A 20,804-nucleotide genomic window follows, 5' to 3' on the forward strand; every position below is an offset into this window, starting at 1 on the left:
AAGTGTCCCTTTATGTCAAAAATGGTTTTAGATCAGCTAGAAAACAGCGATAATACATTTTAATCACTTGCAGAATTGTGCGATAGCGATTTGTGGGGAAATTCGTCATAAAAAAAAAAAAAATAATGACAGCGACAATTCTGCAACTGAGAAAATTTCAGTGATTTTGAGTTGATTACATTATTGAATAATTTTTATTATAATTATATTATTATTTGTTATAATTATTTATTATATTATAATTTATAATTTTGTTTAAAAAAAAAAATCATACCCGGGATGCCTATAAGACTCTTGTTTGGTCAGATTTAAGTGAGTTATTCCTAAGAATTACAGGCCTACAGTATAAAACGCCAAATTTCCTTGCAAAATAATTGTACCGCTTTTGGTACGTAATTCCAGACAGAATCATACCGCCAGGGAGGTTAAAGGCGACCTATATGTATGTCGATCTGCCCTGCCGTGCCATTCTGATGACGTATATTGTCGGTAAGTAGTTAATTGAACAAGTTGCAGTTAGAAGCTAATTGGCTACCATGCGCAGCTGCATCAGATTTTGCACTCTCTAATTTTACTAAATCAACTCCAATATATTTTAGGGCAAAATATACAGGCATACCCCACTTTTACGTACACAATGGGGTTTATTTACTAAAGCTGGAAAGTGTAAAATCAGGCTCACTTTTGCATAAAAACCAATGAGCTTCCAGGTTTTATTACCAAAGCTTAATTGAACAAGCTGGGGTTAGAAGCTGATTGGTTTCTATCTAGAAGTAAGACTGATTTTGCACATTCCAGCTTTAGTAAATAAACCCCATTGTGTACTTAAAAGTGGGGTATGCCTGTAATGTACAATCACAATCAATAAATGATCAAGAATGAACAAAACATATATATTTTTCAGGTATATATATTATAATGCATAGAATTATTTAGTATTTTAATAATAAAATTGTGTCAGCAAATGGGGCTTTAGGCTATTTTTAACATATATTCTAGTAACTCCTTAGCGGGGAAAAAAAACTTGTTGACAGACCTCAATAGCTCAAGCTAAGATCTACACACAAAAGTGAATCAGTCAGAGTAGTGACTTTATTGGATAGCCTTGTCTGTGTGTTCAATGAGAGTCAGGCCTCGTACACACGGCCGAGTTTCTCGGCAAAAACCAGCAAGAAGCTTGCTGGGCTTTTTTTTTGCCGAGGAAACCGGTCGTGTGTACACTTTTCAACGAGGAAAAAGTCATGTCTTCTTTTTCCTCGACGGCAACGGGAAAATTTGGCTCGCCGAGATCCTCTGCGGCTTCACAAGGAACTTGACGAGCAAAACGATGTGTTTCGCCGTGGAGTTCCTCGGACGTGTGTACGAGGCTTCAGCCTGCCTGCTAGGAAATATAAACTTATTTTCTGTCTCTTTGGAAAACCCATGTGCCCTAGGAGTTCTTTGTATTGTTGTGAAGCAAATACAAACAAATATATAGTAAAAGCAATTCTAAAACATACATTTAAAAATGTATAAATGTGAAAAAAAGTAGATAGAATAGAGCTATACTTTAGCACAATGACATGGTGTGTGCCTTCCATATTTATGTAGAAATGCATGAAACTGAAACCACGCAAAGCTCCCCCAAGCCACCATTCAGCATTTAATAATTGTTTTTTTTTTTATAAAGAATACGATTTTATTAATTTTCAAACAAATAATTGCAGACATAGAAGAAAAAGCCTCATCGAGTTGATTTAAAAAAAGGATTGAGTGCAATATTTAACCACTTAGGACTCGGACCAAAATGCAGGTAAAGGACCAGGCCCCTTTTTGCAATTCAGCACTGCGTCGCTTTAACTGACAATTGCGCGGTCATGCGACGTGGCTCCCAATCTAAATTGGCGTCCTTTTTTTCCCACAAATAGAGCTTTCTTTTGTGCGAGCCACGGTGGGGCACTTATAAAGAGGACGTACAGGTACGTGCTTGTGCCCAGCCGTGCCATTCTGCCAACATATATGTGCAGGAGGCGGTCCTTAAAGGGGAGTTCCACCCACAATTTCACTTTTTAAATATAAATACCCCTGTAATACACAAGCTTAATGTATTCTAGTAAAGTTAGTCTGTAAACTAAGGTCCGTTTTGTTAGGTTGTTACAGCATTTAGATAGTTTATAATCTAGAAATAGACCGTGGCCATCTTAAGTGTGGGCATCATGAAGCCAGACTGTATGACTTCCTGGATTTCAGCTTTGCATATCTCGCACATGCTCAGTGCACAAGCAATGTAATAGGTTTCAGTCAGGTTTGCAAGGACTACTGGGAAACATGATGCCTATCCCAGAAACCCTTGCAAATAGCCTAGGCAAATAAGGAGGAGGAAGTAATGAAGGACTACAAAATAAAGGTATTTACAAGCAACAAATTAAATAAAAATTGTCCATTCTGAACACTATGAGATTAGAGCATGCAGCACAGACAAACATAAAAAAATGGGTGGAACTCCACTTTAAGTGGTTAATATAGAAATCCAGTCCATAGTAGCCTGAGGACCTGTATATAGGACAGCAACAGGAGAGGAACAACCAAAGTCTAAAAGTGCATGTAACAATATATGCAAACCAAAGTAATACAAGAAAAAGGGAACATATTATATCCATCCAGTATGCCTCATAAAATGAAGACATAAACCGAGTAGGTTGGTAAATGTTGTCAGTAGTCTTGAATAATAGGCATCAGCCTGTATGGATCATATATGAACAAGATGGTTCTCTTGGGAAAAAAAAAAAATGATTAAACAAAAGCAAAATGCGACTTTAAGAGTTGATAGACACTCAACAGCTCCAGGAGGACGATGGACCAGATATGAAATAAACACTTGTACTCATAAGGCCAAAGGGAAGGAAGGGAAAGGAAAGAGAGCAGAAAAGGAATCGCACAAGAAGTTGAGAGAAAAGCGAGAGAAAGGTCGGGTACGGGCATAGGGATCACCACCAGAGCCTGAAACCCAAAGGGTCCCAAATCAAGAGAAGACGGTATGAAACTGAGGAGAGTCTGAAAAGGAAATCCAAATAGACCACGTGGCCATCCATGTAGGCAGAGTATTTATCTTGATGTTGTGCTACCAGTTTCTCCAGACGTTGAAGACAAGTGAGTTCAGCCATCCATTTTGAAGTCATTGGAGCATCCACATTTAATAAATGTTTTTTTGTACTTACCTAAGTTTGCTGTCCTGACACTGACATTTGGCATCAAATAGGAAATGTCCATGTCACCCAGATAGTGAGCTGGACACCCAAGGAAGGACTCTCCTCCACTGCAAAGGAAGAAGGTAGAAGACATTTGGTGCGTCTTCGTGGCTATGAATTTAAGTATTTTTGGCATTTACATTTTTTTTTCATTTAAACTGACTTAATTAATAATTCCAGGGGCATGGAGTTGAGCCTTCAGTTAGGTTTTAAATGTTAGAAACATTTTTTTTATTTTTATATTTGTTTTTCTTTTAAACAGAAACAATTGAGTACTGTCTGTGATATTTATGTATTCGTAATAACATACAATTTCTTGCTCATACATCACGGGACACAGAGCCTTAATTACTTAGGGCTAGATTCTCTTAGAACGGCGTATACTTGCGGCCGCGTAACGTATCCTATTTACGTTACGCCTCCGCAACTTAGACGGGCAAGTGCTGTATTCTCAAAGCACTTGCTCCGTAAGTTGCAGCGGCGTAGCGTAAATCGGCCGGAGTAAGCCCGCCTAATTCAAATTTGGATCAGGGGGCGTGTTTTATGTAAAACTACTGTGACCCGATGTGATTGACGTTTTTGCGGAACGGCGCATGCGCGGTCCGTGGAATTTCCCAGTGTGCATTGCTCCAAAGTACGCCGCAAGGACGTCATTGGTTTTGACGTGAACGTAAATGACGTCCAGCCCCATTCATGGACGACTTACGCAAACAACGTTATCTTTTTAAAATTTTGACGCGGGAACGACGGTCATACTTAACATTGGTACGCCGCACTTATGCCTCATACAGCAGGGGCAACTATATGCCGGGAAAAGCCTAACGTAAACGTCGTAACTTTACTGCGTCGGTCGCGCGTACGTTCGGGAATTTGCGTATCTAGCTAATTTGCATACTCAACGCGGAATTCAACGGAAGCGCCACCTAGCGGTAAAAAAAAAAATGCAGTTAAGATCCGATGGCGTAAGAGACTTACGCCTGTCGGATCTAATGGATATCTATGCGTAACTGATTCTAAGAATCAGGCGCATAGATACGACGGGTTCGGATTAGGACTTACGACGGCGTACATGGCGCTGCGCCGTCGTAAGTCCTTTCAGAATCTGGCCCTTAATGGGTTATGTAGTGATTGGACACTGGCAAACCCAATTAGAATTGAGTTCCTCCCCAATATAACCCCTCCCAAATGGAGAGTACCTCAGTTTGTTCGCCAATGTCTAAGGTAGTTGGTCATGTTGAACATGCGCTAAGAAGAAAAAGCTCTTTCTTGATCATACATCACGGGACACAGAGCCTTAATTACTTAATGGGTTATGTAGTCACCACAGGTGATTGGACACTGGCAAACCCAATTAAAATTGAGTTCCTCCCCTACATAACCCCTCCCAAATGAAGAGTACCTCAGTTTTTTCGCCAGTGTTTAAGGTGGTTGGTCACGTTCAACATGTGCTAAGAAGAAAGTTCTCTTTTGATGGTCTGTCTGCGGAGGCCTAGGAGCTATAACTGGATCCATACCTCAGGCTGATATCAAAGGCCTAAGATGGTTGGTACCCCGGCCTCGTGTAGGAAGAAACAAGGCTTGCCTGTAATGTCTCTCTGCGGAGGTCTGGGCTCTGGGATCCAGGCTTTGGTGTACTAATGCAACTGTGGCAGGAAAGGTTACTGGCAGAGGCTTCTACAGGTCCAGGTATGAGGTTCTTCTTAATCGGAACCCATGGTAAACCTGAAGGTTGGCACAACATTACCCGCCGTGATGGGTGAAGGCTGGATTTACTATTTCAGTAGCTTTCCAGTGGCGGGGATAAAGGAAGGAGAGGATAAAAAAATAAAATAAAATGTTTTCTTCTGTGAGTGGGAGGTCTTACCTGGTGCACTAATACGGCGACAATCACCTCAAGCAAGATTCAATTTTAGAAATATAAAGAAATATTATTCATGATCAAAAGTAGTCATGAAAACGTTTTTTTGCAGGCTAGCAGGACAAAGTATGGAGACAATTTTGTGCTTTTCCAAGGAATCACCCATAAATTGATTAGGCTGCTTATCATTTCCTATTTTTTGCAAATATAAAATATAAAGATATTTAATAAAGCATAGTTGCAATTGTTTAATTACGTTGTATAATATCCCTCATTCCGGTGTGTTTTCTTTTCTTTTCTGTGTTCTTTTAAAATTTTTAAGTATTTATTTGAAAAAAAAATCTCTTTTAAAATGAAAAATATTGTAAGCTAGTTCAAGACATGGCTTAATGGAATCCATTGCTGTCCGTGGTTCTGCTGAGGTTAGACAAGGTACACTACTAGCTCATCATAGTGGTGTTTCATGTTAACGACCGAAAATCTCATGTCTCATCATTGTCTGTCACTATATAATATTGAGTCAGGCGAATCATGGCATGATGTAATTTTTGTTTTGGTGGTTTGACATAAATAACGGTGTTTATAAGTTCTTATCTTCTGAAACAGAGATAAGTTGCTGTCATCTTTTTTTTACCTAGCCGTTTTTCATTGCATAAGTTGGCTTCTATCAATGAAGGATTCATTATTAAAAAGAAACCTCTGACCGCGCTCTTTTTGTGTTTCTTAAAGAACCATTATTTTGTATGCCCGATTCCTTTGAATTTTGAGGTTAATGCTAATCCACGGCTACTTCCCTTTTAGTCGGAGTTGTGCGCAGTTTGTGTCTAACTGCTGTTACAGCACGGCCATCACAAAACACGTCCTTGCACACTGGAAGGTAAAAGGGATTTATTCTTTATTTCAATCATGATTTTGTTGGAATTTCACATCCAGAACTTGCTGCTTATAGCGCAAAGACGCATCCTAAATATACAGCCATTTATCAGACCTGCATATACAGTGCTGTGAAAAAGTATTTGCCCCCTTCCTGATATTTTTTTTGCATATTTCTCACACTTAAATGATTCAAATCATCAAACAAATTTTAATACTACACAAAGATAACCCGAGTAAATCCAAAATGCAGTTTTTAAATTATTATTTTATTTATTAAGGGAAAAAAGCTGTTCAAACCTGCCTGGCCCTATGTGAAAAAGTACAGTATTTATCGGCGTATACCGCGCACTTTTTTGCCCTGAATATCAGGGCAAAATCGTGGGTGCGCGATATACGCCGATACCCGCTTCCCGCGCCGAGTTTGAACCACTGCGCCGGCATATACCGAGCACAGTACACTTGGGTATAGTCGGGCAGGCTCGGCTCCTCTCGCGGTCACATTCTGGACTTACAGGACGCAAAGGACATGACCGCGAGAGGAGTCGAGCCTGCCCGACTATACCCGAGTGTACTGCACTTGGTATATGCCGGCGCAATGGTTCAAACTCAGCGCGGGAAGCGGGGAGGACACCGCAGAAGGACGCCGGACCCGACGAGGAGGACACCACCGAAGCCGCAGACGGACGCCGGACCCGACGAGGCTGCCGATGGACGCCGCGCAAGACACCAAAACTGTAAGTACTAAAATCTTTTTTTTACAGGAATGCGGGTCCACTTTAGGGGTGCGCGCTATACGCCGGAGCGCGCAATACCCCGATAAATACGGTAGTTGCCCCCTCTTATGCTGAATCATGAATGAACTGTAATTCAATTTTACTTGCCACACCCAGGCCTGATTACTGCCAGACCCGTTAAATCAAGAAATCACATAAATAGAAGCTGTCTGACAAAGTGAAGCACGCTAACAGATCACAAAAAGCCACACATCATGCTACAATCTAAAAAAAATTAAGAACAGATTAGAAACAAAGTAATGTACATGTATCTGTCGAGGAAGGGTTTCTAAGCCATTTCTAAGGCTTGGGGACGCCAGCGAACCACGGTGAGAGCCATTATGCGCAAATGGAGATAACTTGGAACAGTGGTGAACCTTCCCAGGAGTGGCCGGCCTACAAAAATTACTCCAAGAGCATGACGACGACTCATCCAATAGGTCATAAAAGAACCCAGAACAACATGTAAAGAACTGCAGGCCTCACTTGTCTCAGGTAAGATCGGTGTTCATGATTTAATAAGAAAAAGACTGGGCAAAAATGGCTTCCATGGGAGAATTCCAAGGCCAAAGCCACTGCTGACCAAAATGAACTAAAAGGCTCATCTCACAATTACCAAAACTCATCTTGATTATCCCCAAGACTTTTAGGCAAATATTCTGTGGACTGATGAGACAAAAATGTAACTTTTTGGAAGGTGTGTGTCCCGTTACATCTGGCATAAAACGAATAAAGCATTTCATAACAAGAACATCATACCAACAGTCACACATGGTGGTTGTAGTGTGATGGTCTGGGGCTTCTTTGCAGCTTCAGGACCTGGACGACTTCCCATAATTGATGGAACCATAAATTCTGAGCTCTACCAGGAAATCCTAAGGGCTCTTTCACACGGAGCGGACCGTTTCTGGGTGCCGCTCCGTGTGTCCGCCAAAGCTCAGCGGGAATCCCCGCTGAGCTGTCGGCGGATAGGGCGGTCCCCGCACACAGTGCAGAGACCGCCCTGTCTCTGCTCCGCTCTCCCCTATGGGGGATCGGATGCAGACGGACCGTCTGTCCGTCTGCATCCGATCCGTTCCGCCGAACGGAAGAAAAATAGGGTTTCTTCCGTTCGCAAAAGCGGATCCCGACGGACGCGGACGCTAGCGGATGCTCCATCCGCTAACGGACGCGATCCCATAGGGATTCATTACAAGTCCGTTAACGGACTTGTAATGAACGGACGAACGGTCCGCTCGTGTGAAAGGACCCTTAAAGCGGTGGTTCACCCACACTAACAACATTTTACCATTAAATTAGGCATAGTAGCGCGAGCTACAGTATGCCTGTATTGATTTTTTTATCCCCGTACTCACTGTGCAATCCTCTATAGAAGATTCCGACTCCCCGCGGGGGAATGGGCGTTCCTATCAAGAGGGAGGATGATTGACGGCCGGCTATGGCACGTCACGCTCCCCGAAGATAGCCAGAACAGGTCTCGGCTCTTCACGGCGCTATACGGCGCCTGCGCACAGACTATGCGCAGGTGCCGTGAAGCGCCGAGTCCTATTTCGGCTATTTCCGGAGAAACGTGACGTGCCATTGCCGGCCGTCAATCATCCTCCCTCTTGATAGGAACCGTCGGAATCTTCTATAGAGGATTGCACAGTGAGTACCGGGCTAAAAAAATCAATACAGGCATACTGTAGCTCGCGCTACTATGCCTAATTTAATGCTATAAAAAAAAAAAATTAGGGTGAACCGCCGCTTTAAGGAGAATGTCCGGCCATCAGTTTGTGACCTCAAGCTCAAGTGCACTTGGGTTATGCAGCAGGACAATGATCTGAAAAACAACAGCAAGTCCACCTCCAAATGGTTCAAACTAGGGCTGTTACTGATCAAAATGTTTGTGTTCGATTAACTGATTTTTTTTTTAATCGATTAATCAGCTAATTCGATTAATTATAAAGCACATACAGATCCAACTACTTTTAGCTGATCTCCTTGCAGGCTGATTCCCAGTGCAGCTACCAACCACTGGAGAAATGGATAGTGGGACACATAAAACACACAAAGGCAGCGCTCGATGGGAATAGCATTACAACTTTTATAGTCTTCAAGTAGGTAACAAAATAAATAAAACCCTTGATCGAAGTTGTTGCCGCCAATGGTTGCACAACCAGTTATTAGGTTTAGGGGGCAGTTACTTTTTCGCGTAAAGCCAAGCAGGTTTGGACAGGTTTTTTGCCTTAATAAATTGAAAATTTGAATTGAATAAAAAAACGCATTTTGTATTTACTCAGGTTACCTTTGTGTAATAATAACGTTTTTTGATGATCTGAGTCATTTAACCACTTCAATACAGAACACTTATACACCTTCCTGCCCAGACCGATTTTCAACTTTCAGCACTGTCGCACTTTGAATGACAATTGCGCGGTCATGCTACACTGTACCCAAACTAAATCTTTATCATTGTGTTCCCATGAATATAGCATTCTTTTTGTGGTATTTGATCACCTCTGGGATCTTTTTTTCTTCTAAAAAAAATTGTTTTTGTTTCTGTTAAAAAAACTTTGTAAATAAGCAAATTTTCTCCTTCACTGATGGGCACTGATGGGGCTGCACTGACGGGCACTGATAAAGCGGCCCTGATGAGCACCGATGAGGTGGCACTGATGACAGTCACTAATATGAGATACTGATAGGCAGCACAGATGGGCACTGATATGCAGCACTGATGGGCACACATAGGTGGCACTAAAGGGCACACATAGGTGACACTAATGGGCACTGAAAGGCAGCACTGATGGGCACTCATAGGTGGCACAGATGGGCATGGATGGGCACTGATAGGTGCCAATGATGTACACTGATGGATGGTACTGATGGGCATCACTGATTGGCAGGCATTATTGTTTGGCACTGATTGGCAGGCATTGTAGGCACTGATTGGCATCCCTGGTGACCATGGGTGGCATACCTGGTGGTGACTAGTGGTGGGCATCCCTGATGGTCCTGGTGGTCCAGTGTGGGCCTTTCACGGGAAGGGCTGTGCTGATAATCAATCAGCACAGACCCCCCCTGTCAGAGGAGCAGCTGATTGGCTCTCCTCTACTCGTGTTTGACAGATAAACGTCTTTTCCTGTTTACACTGTGATCAGCCGTGATTGGACATGGCTGATCATGTTGTAAAGTGTCTCCATCAGAAAGGCGGCAAATACTTTTTCACAGCATTGTATATGTACCTAGCCCTCACTAGTGTAATGTATGGGAACTGTGGTAGTAGATCTATTACCAATTTTTATGACAATTTTTTTTCCACTTACAGATAAAGCGAGGAAGGGTTAAAATAATATTAGGGTCTATACCCACCTTTGCATTACAGTTTGTCACTGCACGCAACTTAATGCATTTTCTAATGGGCGTTAACGTGTTAAGTAGATCATTCATTCTGAATGGTCTGCCGATACACCACTAATAATGTACATGACCTTGTAATGTACTTTCTCTGTACGTTTGTTCTTCCGTTTCCTTTTCTTTTTGAAAAAACAATAAAGCTTATATTTGAAAAAAAAAAATGTACATGACTTTTTTTTCAAAACAAAGTATGCAACGCATGTTTTGTGGTGCTCTTAAAACGGAACTAAACTCTCGCAATCAACATTAACTATTTTTAATCCTTATGCTGCTAGCCTTAGTAAATAGATAGGAAGGTATATTATATTTACTGGTTTTAATTTTATTTTTTTTTACTTTTTTTCATCGCTTTCTAGTTTCTGGCCTATGCCAAAATGAATGCATGGACCACAGAAGACCTCATAGGCAATTTCTTTTCATCTGGAGGAGGGGCTTTCTCAGCAAAGCATTTCCTCCTGCTTGCATGTCTAAGCTAAGGGCAGGTGGATTCCAGAAAGTAAATGCTCCACAAATCTGCCCTTACTCAAGATGGCCACAGCTAGAAATGCTAGGGGGTGTTTTTTAAAGGAGTTGTAAAGTCTCAGTTTTTTTCACCTAAATGCATTAAGGTCAAAAAACTTCTGTGCTGTAGCTGCTCCCCAGAGCCCCCCCTTTTCTTACCTGAACCAGATCGTTCCAAAGATGAGCATGAGCCTAGCAGCTCCAGCCGCTGTCTCGGCTCCTCATTGGATAGATCCAGTGACATGGGAAAGGGGAGTCCTGCTGTCTGTGTCAATGGATGCAGCAGCAGGACTCGCGAGCGCGCCCGCACGGGTGACCCCAGGGAATGTGGATTTCCGAGGGGGCATTCGCCGAAGAGGAGGAGCCAGGAGCGCCGCAAGGGGACCCCAGATATATATATATATATATATATATATGTGTAGCGCTGACATTCTTGTATATTGATGTGTGTTTGCATACTTTAATACAACGTCTATGGACATTGCTATGTTTAAGTATTTGGAGCCATCTAGGGACCAAATACTGGTAATGCAGAGAGATGTTTTGTTGAGTATTTTGGTTGCCTTGGAGACAAGGAGAGACAGGGGAAACAATCCTGGTTGTTGGGGCAAGTGATCTGAGGGTGCCCGGGGGACAGTGGCCGGATTGCAGAGACAGAGAGACACTCATCCGAGCATTGGAGAACCGGATCCATCCAGCGGAGCTGAACGGAGCTGACGGAGAAGCAAGTTGCAGTCACAGGACCCTGAACAAAAGTTACTACCCGGAGCTCCGATCCAGTGGGTGAGCGGGTCACGACCCACAGTTTGCTAAGTTTACACGCAGTTAGACTCATATACAGGCCTCACTGGGATTTATAGTTCCACAGAGGAGCAGAGAAACTGACACTGAGAAGGCTTGAGGCCTATCTAATTTGACGTTTCAAGCGATTTTAAAATAGTTGTTGCAGTTACACCAGGAGCATTTTCACTTCAATTTGACTCATCAAAACGGTGGATTACAAATCACTTTAGCTAGCGAAGAAAAGAAGATCCAAGACCAAGTACTTTAAGTGAGATCTCACGCATAGCTTATAAAGTAGGGGGAGCTCCCAGGTATAAAATGTTTATGTATACTGTTTTCAAATAGCTTATGTTTAAATCAATTGTGCTGTCGTCTTACGTTGGGATGACAGCACAATTACTGTAATCACTTCTTTGCATATTTCACAGTAAAATATATCTCTGGTTAAGTATCCAGTTGTTGTGGCGTACTGTTTTTCTCACTCCAAGTGCAGTCAGTGGATCCTGGGGTTATAATACAGGTATTTTGTATTGTCTTACATACAAAATGTTACAACTGTAAATACATATTCCATACATTCTCATCCATCCATCATTTTTCCTAAACCATCTTCACTCCTATTGCCATCTCATCTTATACTCCCACCCCCCACCCTCCCAAAAAAAAAAAAAAAAACCCGACCCCCCCCCCTCCCCTCTCTCGAGATATAGGGCTCATACTTCTGAGTTCTTTCCCATCCACCTCTACCTTAATTCCTTCTCTCTAAGGTTCTTAGTTCTCCTCTAATAACCCCTTTCCTTCTTCTGATCTAATAAATACCTTCCGTCCGGACCATGTTTCTTCATACTGTATCCTCCTGTTCTGCGCTGAATGCACCAAATCCTCCATTGCACCTACCTCCTCAATCCTTGCTCTCTTTTTGGCTCGTCGAGTTTCTTGACAGTTTCCTCTACGAAAATGTACACACGACCGGTTTCCTCGGCAAAAAAAATCTCCCAGCAAGTTTCTTGCTGGTTTTTGCCGAGAAACTCGGTCGTGTGTATGAGGCCTGACACATAGAAACTGTCATGCTGGAGCTGGAAACTGTAAATACTAAATAAAAAAATCACCCTAATGTAAAAGTGTAGAAAACAATAATAATCAGCAGCTATATATAAATCATGAAATATAAATATATCAACAGAACAGCACTGATTATAATCAGTAATAAATTACCAATCTATAAATCTTTATGTGAAAAATGTTTGTGCAAATAAAACATGGAAACAAAAAAAACAAAACAAAAACATATATATATATGTTTGTTTTTTCATGCTTTATTTACACAAATATTTTTCACTCAAGAACTTATAGATTGTTAATTTATTATTGGTTATAATCAGCTTTGTTCTGATGTTATAGCTTTCTTTTGACAATACTGCTTTCCAAAGGTGTTTCTGTTGCTCCGCCAATGGAGTGGAGACATCCTGAGGCCTCGTACACACGACCGAGAAACTCGACAAAATCCATCAAGGAACTTGGTGGGAGAGCTTTTTTGCCGAGGAAACCGGTCGTGTGTACATTTTTCATCGAGGAAACCGTCGAGGAACTCGTGATTGCGGACAATCGTGGGTCAGGGCCATCTTAACCGGTTAACGCCCGCCCACTGTATATATACGTCCTGTTTTTAAAGATGAATATCTCGGTAACGGCAGCAGCTTTTCAGTGGGTGGGCCTGTAAACGATAACGGCGGTCTCCGCGGCGGATTCGCGGCAAGATCGCCATTATCGGTGGCGGGAGAGGGCCCCCCCTCCCGCCGCTCTCCCGCGCCCTCCGCCGCTTACCGTAGCCGTCGGTAGCGGCGGAGGAGATTGGGTGCTGCTGCCTAGTGTGTGAGGACTCGAGTGAGGGCAAGATGGCCCCCACCCGTCCCCATAGCTTTGCTGGGCGGAAGTGACTTCAAAACGTCAGTCCCGCCCAGCGTCTTAAAGAGACAATTTTTTTGTTGTCATTTTTTTAAATGACAACATTTCCATTTTTTTTTTTTTTTTTTGCATTTAAGTCTAAATATGAGATCTGAGGTCTTTTTGACACCAGATCTCATATTTAAGAGGACCTGTCATGCTTTTTTCTATTACAAGGGATGTTTACATTCCTTATAATAGGAATAAAAGTGATAAATTTTTTTTTTTATTTCAGTGTAAAAAATTATGAAATCAATAAAAATAAATAAGAAAACAAAAATTTTTTTTTTAAAGCGCCCCGTCCCGACGAGCTCGCGCGCAGAAGCGAACGCATACGCGAGTAGTGCCCGCATATAAAAACGGTGTTCAAACCACACAAGTGAGGTATCGCCGCGATCGTTAGAGCGAGAGCAATAATTCTAGCTCTAGACTTACTCTGTAGCTCAAAAAATGCAACCTATAGAATTTTTTAAACGTCGCCTATCGAGATTTTTAAGGGTAAAAGTTTGACGCCATGCCACGAGCGGGCGCAATTTTAAAGCGTGACATGTTGGGTATCATTTTACTCGGCGTAACATTATCTTTCACAATATATAAAAAAATTGGGCCAAATTTATTGTTGTCTTATTTTTTAATTAAAAAAAGTGAATTTTTTCCAAAAAAAGTGTGCTTGTAAGACCGCTGCGCAAATACAGTGTGACAAAAAGTATTGCGATGACCGTCATTTTATTCTCTAGGGTGTTAGAAAAAAAATATATATAATGTTTGGGGGTTTTAAGCAATTTTCTAGCAAAAAAAACAGTTTTAGTCTTGTAAACGCCGAATCTGAAAAACAGGCTTGGGGCTTAAGTGGTTAATAGCATCATGGGCCCCTGGGCAAAGAAATGCTCTGGGGCCCCTACAACGATGACAGTGCAGGTAAACAGACATCAAGTAGGTAGGAGGCAGACTGCCTCCCCTGTGTATCTATCACTCTCAGTGCCACCATGGGGCCCCCAGTTTTGGGGCAGCGTGGGCTCAAGGACCAGCTGCTTTGGGGAAAGTGCAGGGGCCCCCATGCAGCTAGGGCCCCAGGGCAGTGCCCAGGTGTGCCCTCTCATTAAGACAGCCCTGTCGTGGGTTCCCGGCGGACATCGCAGCCGCTGGGCACACGCAACGGGTCCCAAGCGATGCAGCGGGCGTGCGCCCCCTAGCCGCCTGGGAAGCCCAGGACGTCATATGGCATCCACCCGGAGGGAGGGAGGGTTCCTGCTGACGTAATTTTACAATCACTCGGTAAGTCAGTTTAGCTAATGACCTAAAAAATAAATAATAAATAAATAAAAATAAAAACCCACAAATAATATAAAGGGACTAACATGGCAACAAAATATTTTTTCTTCTTTGATGGGTGACAATGGTTGCTTGAGCTTTCGTGTCATTAGATGCTTTGCTAAGTCCCTGCAGGGGCCAGAACCTCGTAAATGTTTATTCTTAGGACTTTTTAGCACCAACAGCTCTAAACTAAATGGAAGACCATCATCTGCAATGGAATCACAACTTGCAGCCTGAGATTACATGTACTTTCCCCCGCAGCTGGCTAACCAAGCCAAGACTAGTTCTCTGCTAATATATTAACGAACATGGAATGACTGTGAACAGGCTTATCTCTGCACACATCTCGCCTTGGGTGGAACTGATGTATGACGTGAATGCTGACCAGTATTTTGACATTTCTCTAGAGATCTGGGGTTGATAAGTTCATTAAGGAAATAAATTCTTACTTCCTGTAACGGAACAATGGTTGTTGGTGGACAGTCGAAAGAAACAACTGTTATTGTCGCTTTCCTTTTCAGTTTTATCTTTGACTGCTACCCAGAAGAAAATTGTGAACCCTTTCATATACCCAATGAAGTGACTGGCCTCGGGTGATAGTTACATAGTAGGTGAGGTTAAAAAAAGACAAAGTTCCTCAAGTCCAACCTGTGATACACAGAGATGAAACAAATCCTCCTACATAAGTTGTACCTGTCTCTCTGCAGCCCTCTTTTCTCTACATCTGTTGAAAGTGCTGAATTTGTAAGCTAGTCTGAGAGCTAAAAAAAAAAGAGGGACAGAGAGCTAAAATTACAATCAGCAGAGCAAAGCTCAGTCTGGGCAAGAGGTGAATAAAATCAGCTTTTTCATACTATAGTACTGCTTCATCCAAAAGTGAACTGTTTTGGATGGGGTGTTTCTTTAACCTCAGGATATGCATATTTTGTTATTTCATCTAGATGGTTGGCTTCACAGCTTACTGAAAATCTTCATATCCACAGATCTCTTGAATTCTCTCTAAAGGTCACGTGTTCAAGATGTTTTTTAAGTGAGCCTGAGATTGTCTTGGCAAACCTATGAAAATTCCCATCACAGAATTAACTGCAAATACAGACCAAACTGGGTGAGTTATGTCCAGTGCTGAGCAAAATGTAATTGAGATCGGAAATTTCATATATACAAAAAGTGCAGAGCTTATCCAAATACAAGTCACAAATACATATATATCAATATATAGTGGAATCTCGGATTGCGAGTAAACTTTTTTTTTTAAACTTGTTGCTTACAAGTTAAAATCAGTATTTTTTGCTCAAAAACTACTTAGAACCCCCAAATATTATATTTATATATATATATTTTTTAGCAGAGACACTAGAGCAGGGGTCTCCAAACTTTTTAGCCCGAGGGCCACATTGTAGATTTCAAAATAAAAATGTAAATAATCTCGTCGGAGCCTTTCCGCGCATCTGTGTCTCTCTCAGAGCCTTTCGCGTATCTGTGTCCCCGCCAAAGCTTTTCCGCGCGCCTGTGTCCCTGCCAGAGCCTTTCTGCGCGTCTGTTTCCCTCACTCTGATTACACCCCCAGATACCCCCCCAATCTGATAACATCACCCCCGCTGCAGAAACCCCCCCAGCCTGATCACCACCACCCCAGATACCCCCAGTCTGATCACACCCCCATATCTCTGCACTCTAATCACACCCCTCCATCACACACGCGTTTGGGTTTTGCAGTCCTGCAGACAGTTCCTCCCAGTCCTGTGGCTCCTCCTCCAGATGTCAGTGGAGGAATCTGCAGCACACCAGGATGGGTTAGCTGTCACTGGAGCAGGCACAATGCCTCCATACAAATCTTGCGGTGGCAGGTGCACAGAGCGGGAGCCTCCTCCACTCCACTCCAACCTCGTCCTCCGCCACCACTCCCCCAGCCCAACCTCGTCCTCTGCCGCCACTCCTCCAGCCCAACCTCGTCCTCTGCTGCCACTCCCCCAGCCCAACCTCGTTCTCTGCTGCCACTCCTCCAGCCCAACCTCGTCCTCTGCTGCCACTCCCCCAGCCCAACCTCGTCCTCTGCCGCTACTCCCCCAGCCCAACCTCGTCCTCTGCCACCACTCCCCCAGTCCAACCTCGTCCTCTGCCACCACTCCCCCAGCCCAACCTCGTCCTCTGCCACCACTCCCCCAGCCCAACCTCGTCCTCTGCCACCACTCCTCCAGCCCAACCTCGTCCTATGCTGTCACTTCCCCAAGCCCAACCTCGTCCTCTGCTGCCACTCCTCCAGCCCAACCTCGTCCTCTGCCACCACTCCCCCAGCCCAACCTCGTCCTCTGCCGCCACTCCTCCAGCCCAACCTCGTCCTCTGCCGCCACTCCCCCAGCCCAACCCTCGTTCTCTGCCGCCACTCCTCCAGCCCAACCTCGTCCTCTGCTGCCACTCCCCCAGCCCAACCTCGTCCTCTGCCGCCACTCCTCCAGCCCAACCTCGTCCTCTGCTGCCACTCCCCCTGCCCAACCTCATCCTCTGCCGCCACTCCTCCAGCCCAACTTCGTCCTCTGCCGCCACTCCCCCAGCCCAACCTCGTCCTCTGCCGCCACTCCCCCAGCCCAACCTCGTCCTCTGCCGCCACTCCCCCAGCCCAACCTCATCCTCTGCTGCCACTCCCCCAGCCCAACCTTGTCCTCTGCCGCCACTCCCCCAGCCCAACCTTGTTCTCTGCTGCCACTCCCCCTCCCTGACACCAGCACGCACAGCCAGCCCACATCCATGCTGCCCGACAGCGGTGCCCTGCCTCCTCCCTACGCGCATTGGGAATCCGCCCACCGCTCTGCCTTCTTCTGACTCATTGGATCTGCTCTGACAGCGTCACATATACATCGTCCCGCCTGCCTTCTGCTCTGAATGAATGAATGAATGAAAAACTTATATAGCGCGGCACATGCGAACTGAATCGCCTCTGTCCCAGCGCATGGGGGAATTGAAGCAGGCAGTCTCTGAAAGAGCTGTGGGCCAGTTAAAACATCCAAGCAGGCTGAATGTAACCCGCGGACCGGGGTTTGGAGACCCCTGCACTAGAGAATAAAATGGGAAAAAATACACTTTAATGAATTAAAAAAATACATATATACAGTAAAGTTAGCCCAATTTTTTTGTATAATGATTGTGAAAGATGATGTTATGCCACGAGAATTTTGAGAGAATCGTGATCTTTATTCTAAGCAAAAGAATTGGATTTTTATTTTAGCCAGAATCGTGCAGCTCTACTGTGAGCGGAATCTGGCTCCTGGATCACCACTACCTATATGGATATTTTGGGGAAACACTGCGTAAGGCTTGTTTGGCTTTTCCATTAGTTTGAAGGCCAAATTGTTTTGGTAAGCAGCCATTTCTTACAATTGCTCTCATTCACAGAGGATTTGGAGAAGGTGGCTCCCTTCATGCATGTACTTCTATCTCTGGGATCACCCATTTGGAACACAATTTTTTTATTTATTTTTTATTTACTTTTTTATTGTTTGTTTGCACTAATTGGACTATTGCATAATCTGTTTACACTGTACTACTCAGAATAGGCACGCTGTGGAGTCACTGTTTGTATATCCTTTGTTATATATATATTTGTCACTTATTTGGATAAGCGCAGGACTCTCTCATCTATATATACTGTATGTATTTTATATATAATATATATATATATATATAGTTTTAGGTGTCTATTGGCCTGTGCTAGTTGTCTGTTATCACTTGTTATCACAGATCTAGATTGGATTTTTTACTAATTTATGTCAACTTCACAGAATAATGACTGTAAAGTGTTAATTTGTCATAGAATGTATGGAAAACTGGCTGATTATCTTGCTACCTTTTAGCCCATAGAGCAATGAGATTATTGCAAGAAAATGTACTGCCCCAAATGCATGCTGAACATAATAGGGGATTATGGGAAAGAATTCAAAAGTATCATTGATTAGGGTTCAGCGGAATTGTCCCCATGTGGAATTTGTTGACTGGATTGCAAGGACTCCCTAATTACTATAGTGACCGGATATGTGTGTGATAGTGTTGGACTAACAGAAGTGAAAACTGGGTCTGATGAATATACTGGAAGGTCCCCCTTAGTTTAAAGAAGCAGATTCGTGATTAAAATATAATGGGGATGGATCTTGTTCTCGTACTAGGCTGCTACCCCTCTATTAAACAACAGAGGGAGAGATCCAGTGGTGTACTTAGGTTTTGTGCTGCCCTAGGCAAGACTAAAAATGGGCGCCCCCTGACCCCAGCCGCCTTAAAAGCCATTGCAAGTTACCACTTTGGATTCTGACGTTCGCGTTGTGTGGGACAATTGCTGTTTGCGCGCGTGCAGGATTGACACATTCGCCTGGAGGACAGGGGCACTTAAATTTCTTTATTTTTTAAAATTATTAATTTATTTATTTTTTATTTTTACACTGTTGCTTTAAATTTTCTTTTTCGCTTCATATATAAATATCTTTGTGACAGCAATAGGCAGTGATAGGTACTCTTTATGGAGAGATATGGGGTCTTTTAACCACTTAAGCCCCGGACCATTTCGCTGGCCAAAGCACTTTTTGCGATTCGGTACTACGTCGATTTAAATGACAATTGCGCGATCGTGCGACGTAACTCCCAAACAAAATAGAGCATTCTTTTGGTGGTATTTGATCACCTCTGCCGTTTTAATTTTTTGCGCTATAAACAAAAATAGAGCGTAAATTTTGAAAAAAAAATCTATGGGCCAGATCAACAAAGAACCGGCGTAACCTAAAAATTCCCATTTAAGTTACACTGCCTTAAAATTTCTACCTAAGTGCCCAATCCACAAAGCACTTATCTAGAAATTTTCGGCTGTGTAACTTAAATTCCGCCGGCGCAAGGCGTTCCTCTTCAAATGGGGGCGATTCCCATTTAAATTCGGCGCGCTCCCGCGCCGGCCGTACTGCGCATGCTCGTGACGTCATTTTCCCGACGTGCATAGCGCGAAATTACGTTACGCCAAGCTTTGTGGATCGCGACGGGTCAATAAAGTTGCGTCGGGAAAAAAAAAGATACGGCGGGAAAAAAAAATTTAAAACAAAAAAAAAACGCGTCGCTGGACAGAAGGGTCTGCTTTTACATGGTGTAAACAGTTTACACCATGTAAAAGCAGCCCTAATTTTACGATTGCAAACTAAAACTTACGGAGAAAAAACGAAGCTGAAAAGCTTCGTGGATCTCCGTAAGTGCTAATTTGCATACCCGAGGCGGCATTTCGACGCAAAATGCCCCCAGCGGCGGATGCGGTACTGCATCCTAAGATCCGGCAGTGTAAGTCCCTTACAGATGCTGGATCTTCTGGCTAACTATGGGAAACTGATTCTGTGGATCAGTTCCAAAGATAGAAACAGGGATACGACGGCGTATCAGTAGATACGCCGTCGTATCTCTTTTGAGGATATGGCCCTATATTTTTTACTTTTTGCTATAATAAATATCCCCAAAAAATCTATAAAAAAAATAAAAATTTCCAGAGTTTAGGCCGATACATATTCTACATATTTCTGGTAAAAAAATTGCAATAAGCGAATATTGATTGGTTTCGCAAAAGTTATAGCATCTACAAAATATGGGTAGTTTTATGGCATTATTATTATTTTTTTTTTAATAGTAATGGCGGCGATCTGCGATTTTTATCCTGACTGTGACTTTATGGCGGACACATCGGACACTTGTGACCCATTTTTGGGACCATTGTCATTTTTACAGCGGTCAGTGCAATAAAAATGCACTGATAACTGTGAAAATGACACTGGCAGTGAAGGGGTTAAGTGTGTCCTAGGGAGTGCTTCTAACTGTAGGGGGGATGGGCTGCGTGTGACATGACATTGATCACCACTTCCGATTACAGGAAGCTGTGATCAGTGTCCTTTCACTAGGAAGACTGGGGAAATGCTTGTTTACATCAGCATTTTCCCGTTCTTTCTCACCGTGAGACGATCGCGGATAACCCCGCGGACATCGTGTCTGCAGGACCCGCGGTCAGAGTCACGGAGCTTGCGGCGCGCCGCTTCTTAAAGGGGACGCATATATATATATACACGTCGATCTGCCTGCCCGTGCCATTCTGCTGACGTATATTGCCGTGCGATGGTC

General features: G+C 43.3%; 1 protein-coding gene across 4 annotated transcripts in view; it reads left to right on the forward strand.

The window, feature by feature from the left end:
• GATA1 (GATA binding protein 1) overlaps positions 1-20,804 on the forward strand; it is a 68,111-nt gene that overhangs the window by 15,287 nt on the left and 32,020 nt on the right. The window contains exons 2-3 of one of the 4 annotated variants that reach the window (XM_040324556.1): positions 15,197-15,286; positions 15,659-15,780. The exons of 1 other annotated variant lie outside the window; for it this stretch is intronic. In XM_040324556.1, coding sequence (XP_040180490.1) covers positions 15,734-15,780 — 47 coding nt within the window. In that variant the 5' untranslated portion in view covers positions 15,197-15,286; positions 15,659-15,733. Of the gene's footprint in view, positions 1-15,196; positions 15,287-15,658; positions 15,781-17,898; positions 18,029-20,804 lie in introns of all 4 variants that reach the window. 2 more of the 4 variants (XM_040324557.1, XM_040324555.1) reach the window with 2 other exon arrangements.

The sequence above is a fragment of the Rana temporaria genome, chromosome 9, assembly GCF_905171775.1.
Source record: "Rana temporaria chromosome 9, aRanTem1.1, whole genome shotgun sequence".
In the NCBI taxonomy this organism is placed as follows: Eukaryota; Metazoa; Chordata; class Amphibia; order Anura; family Ranidae; genus Rana; species Rana temporaria.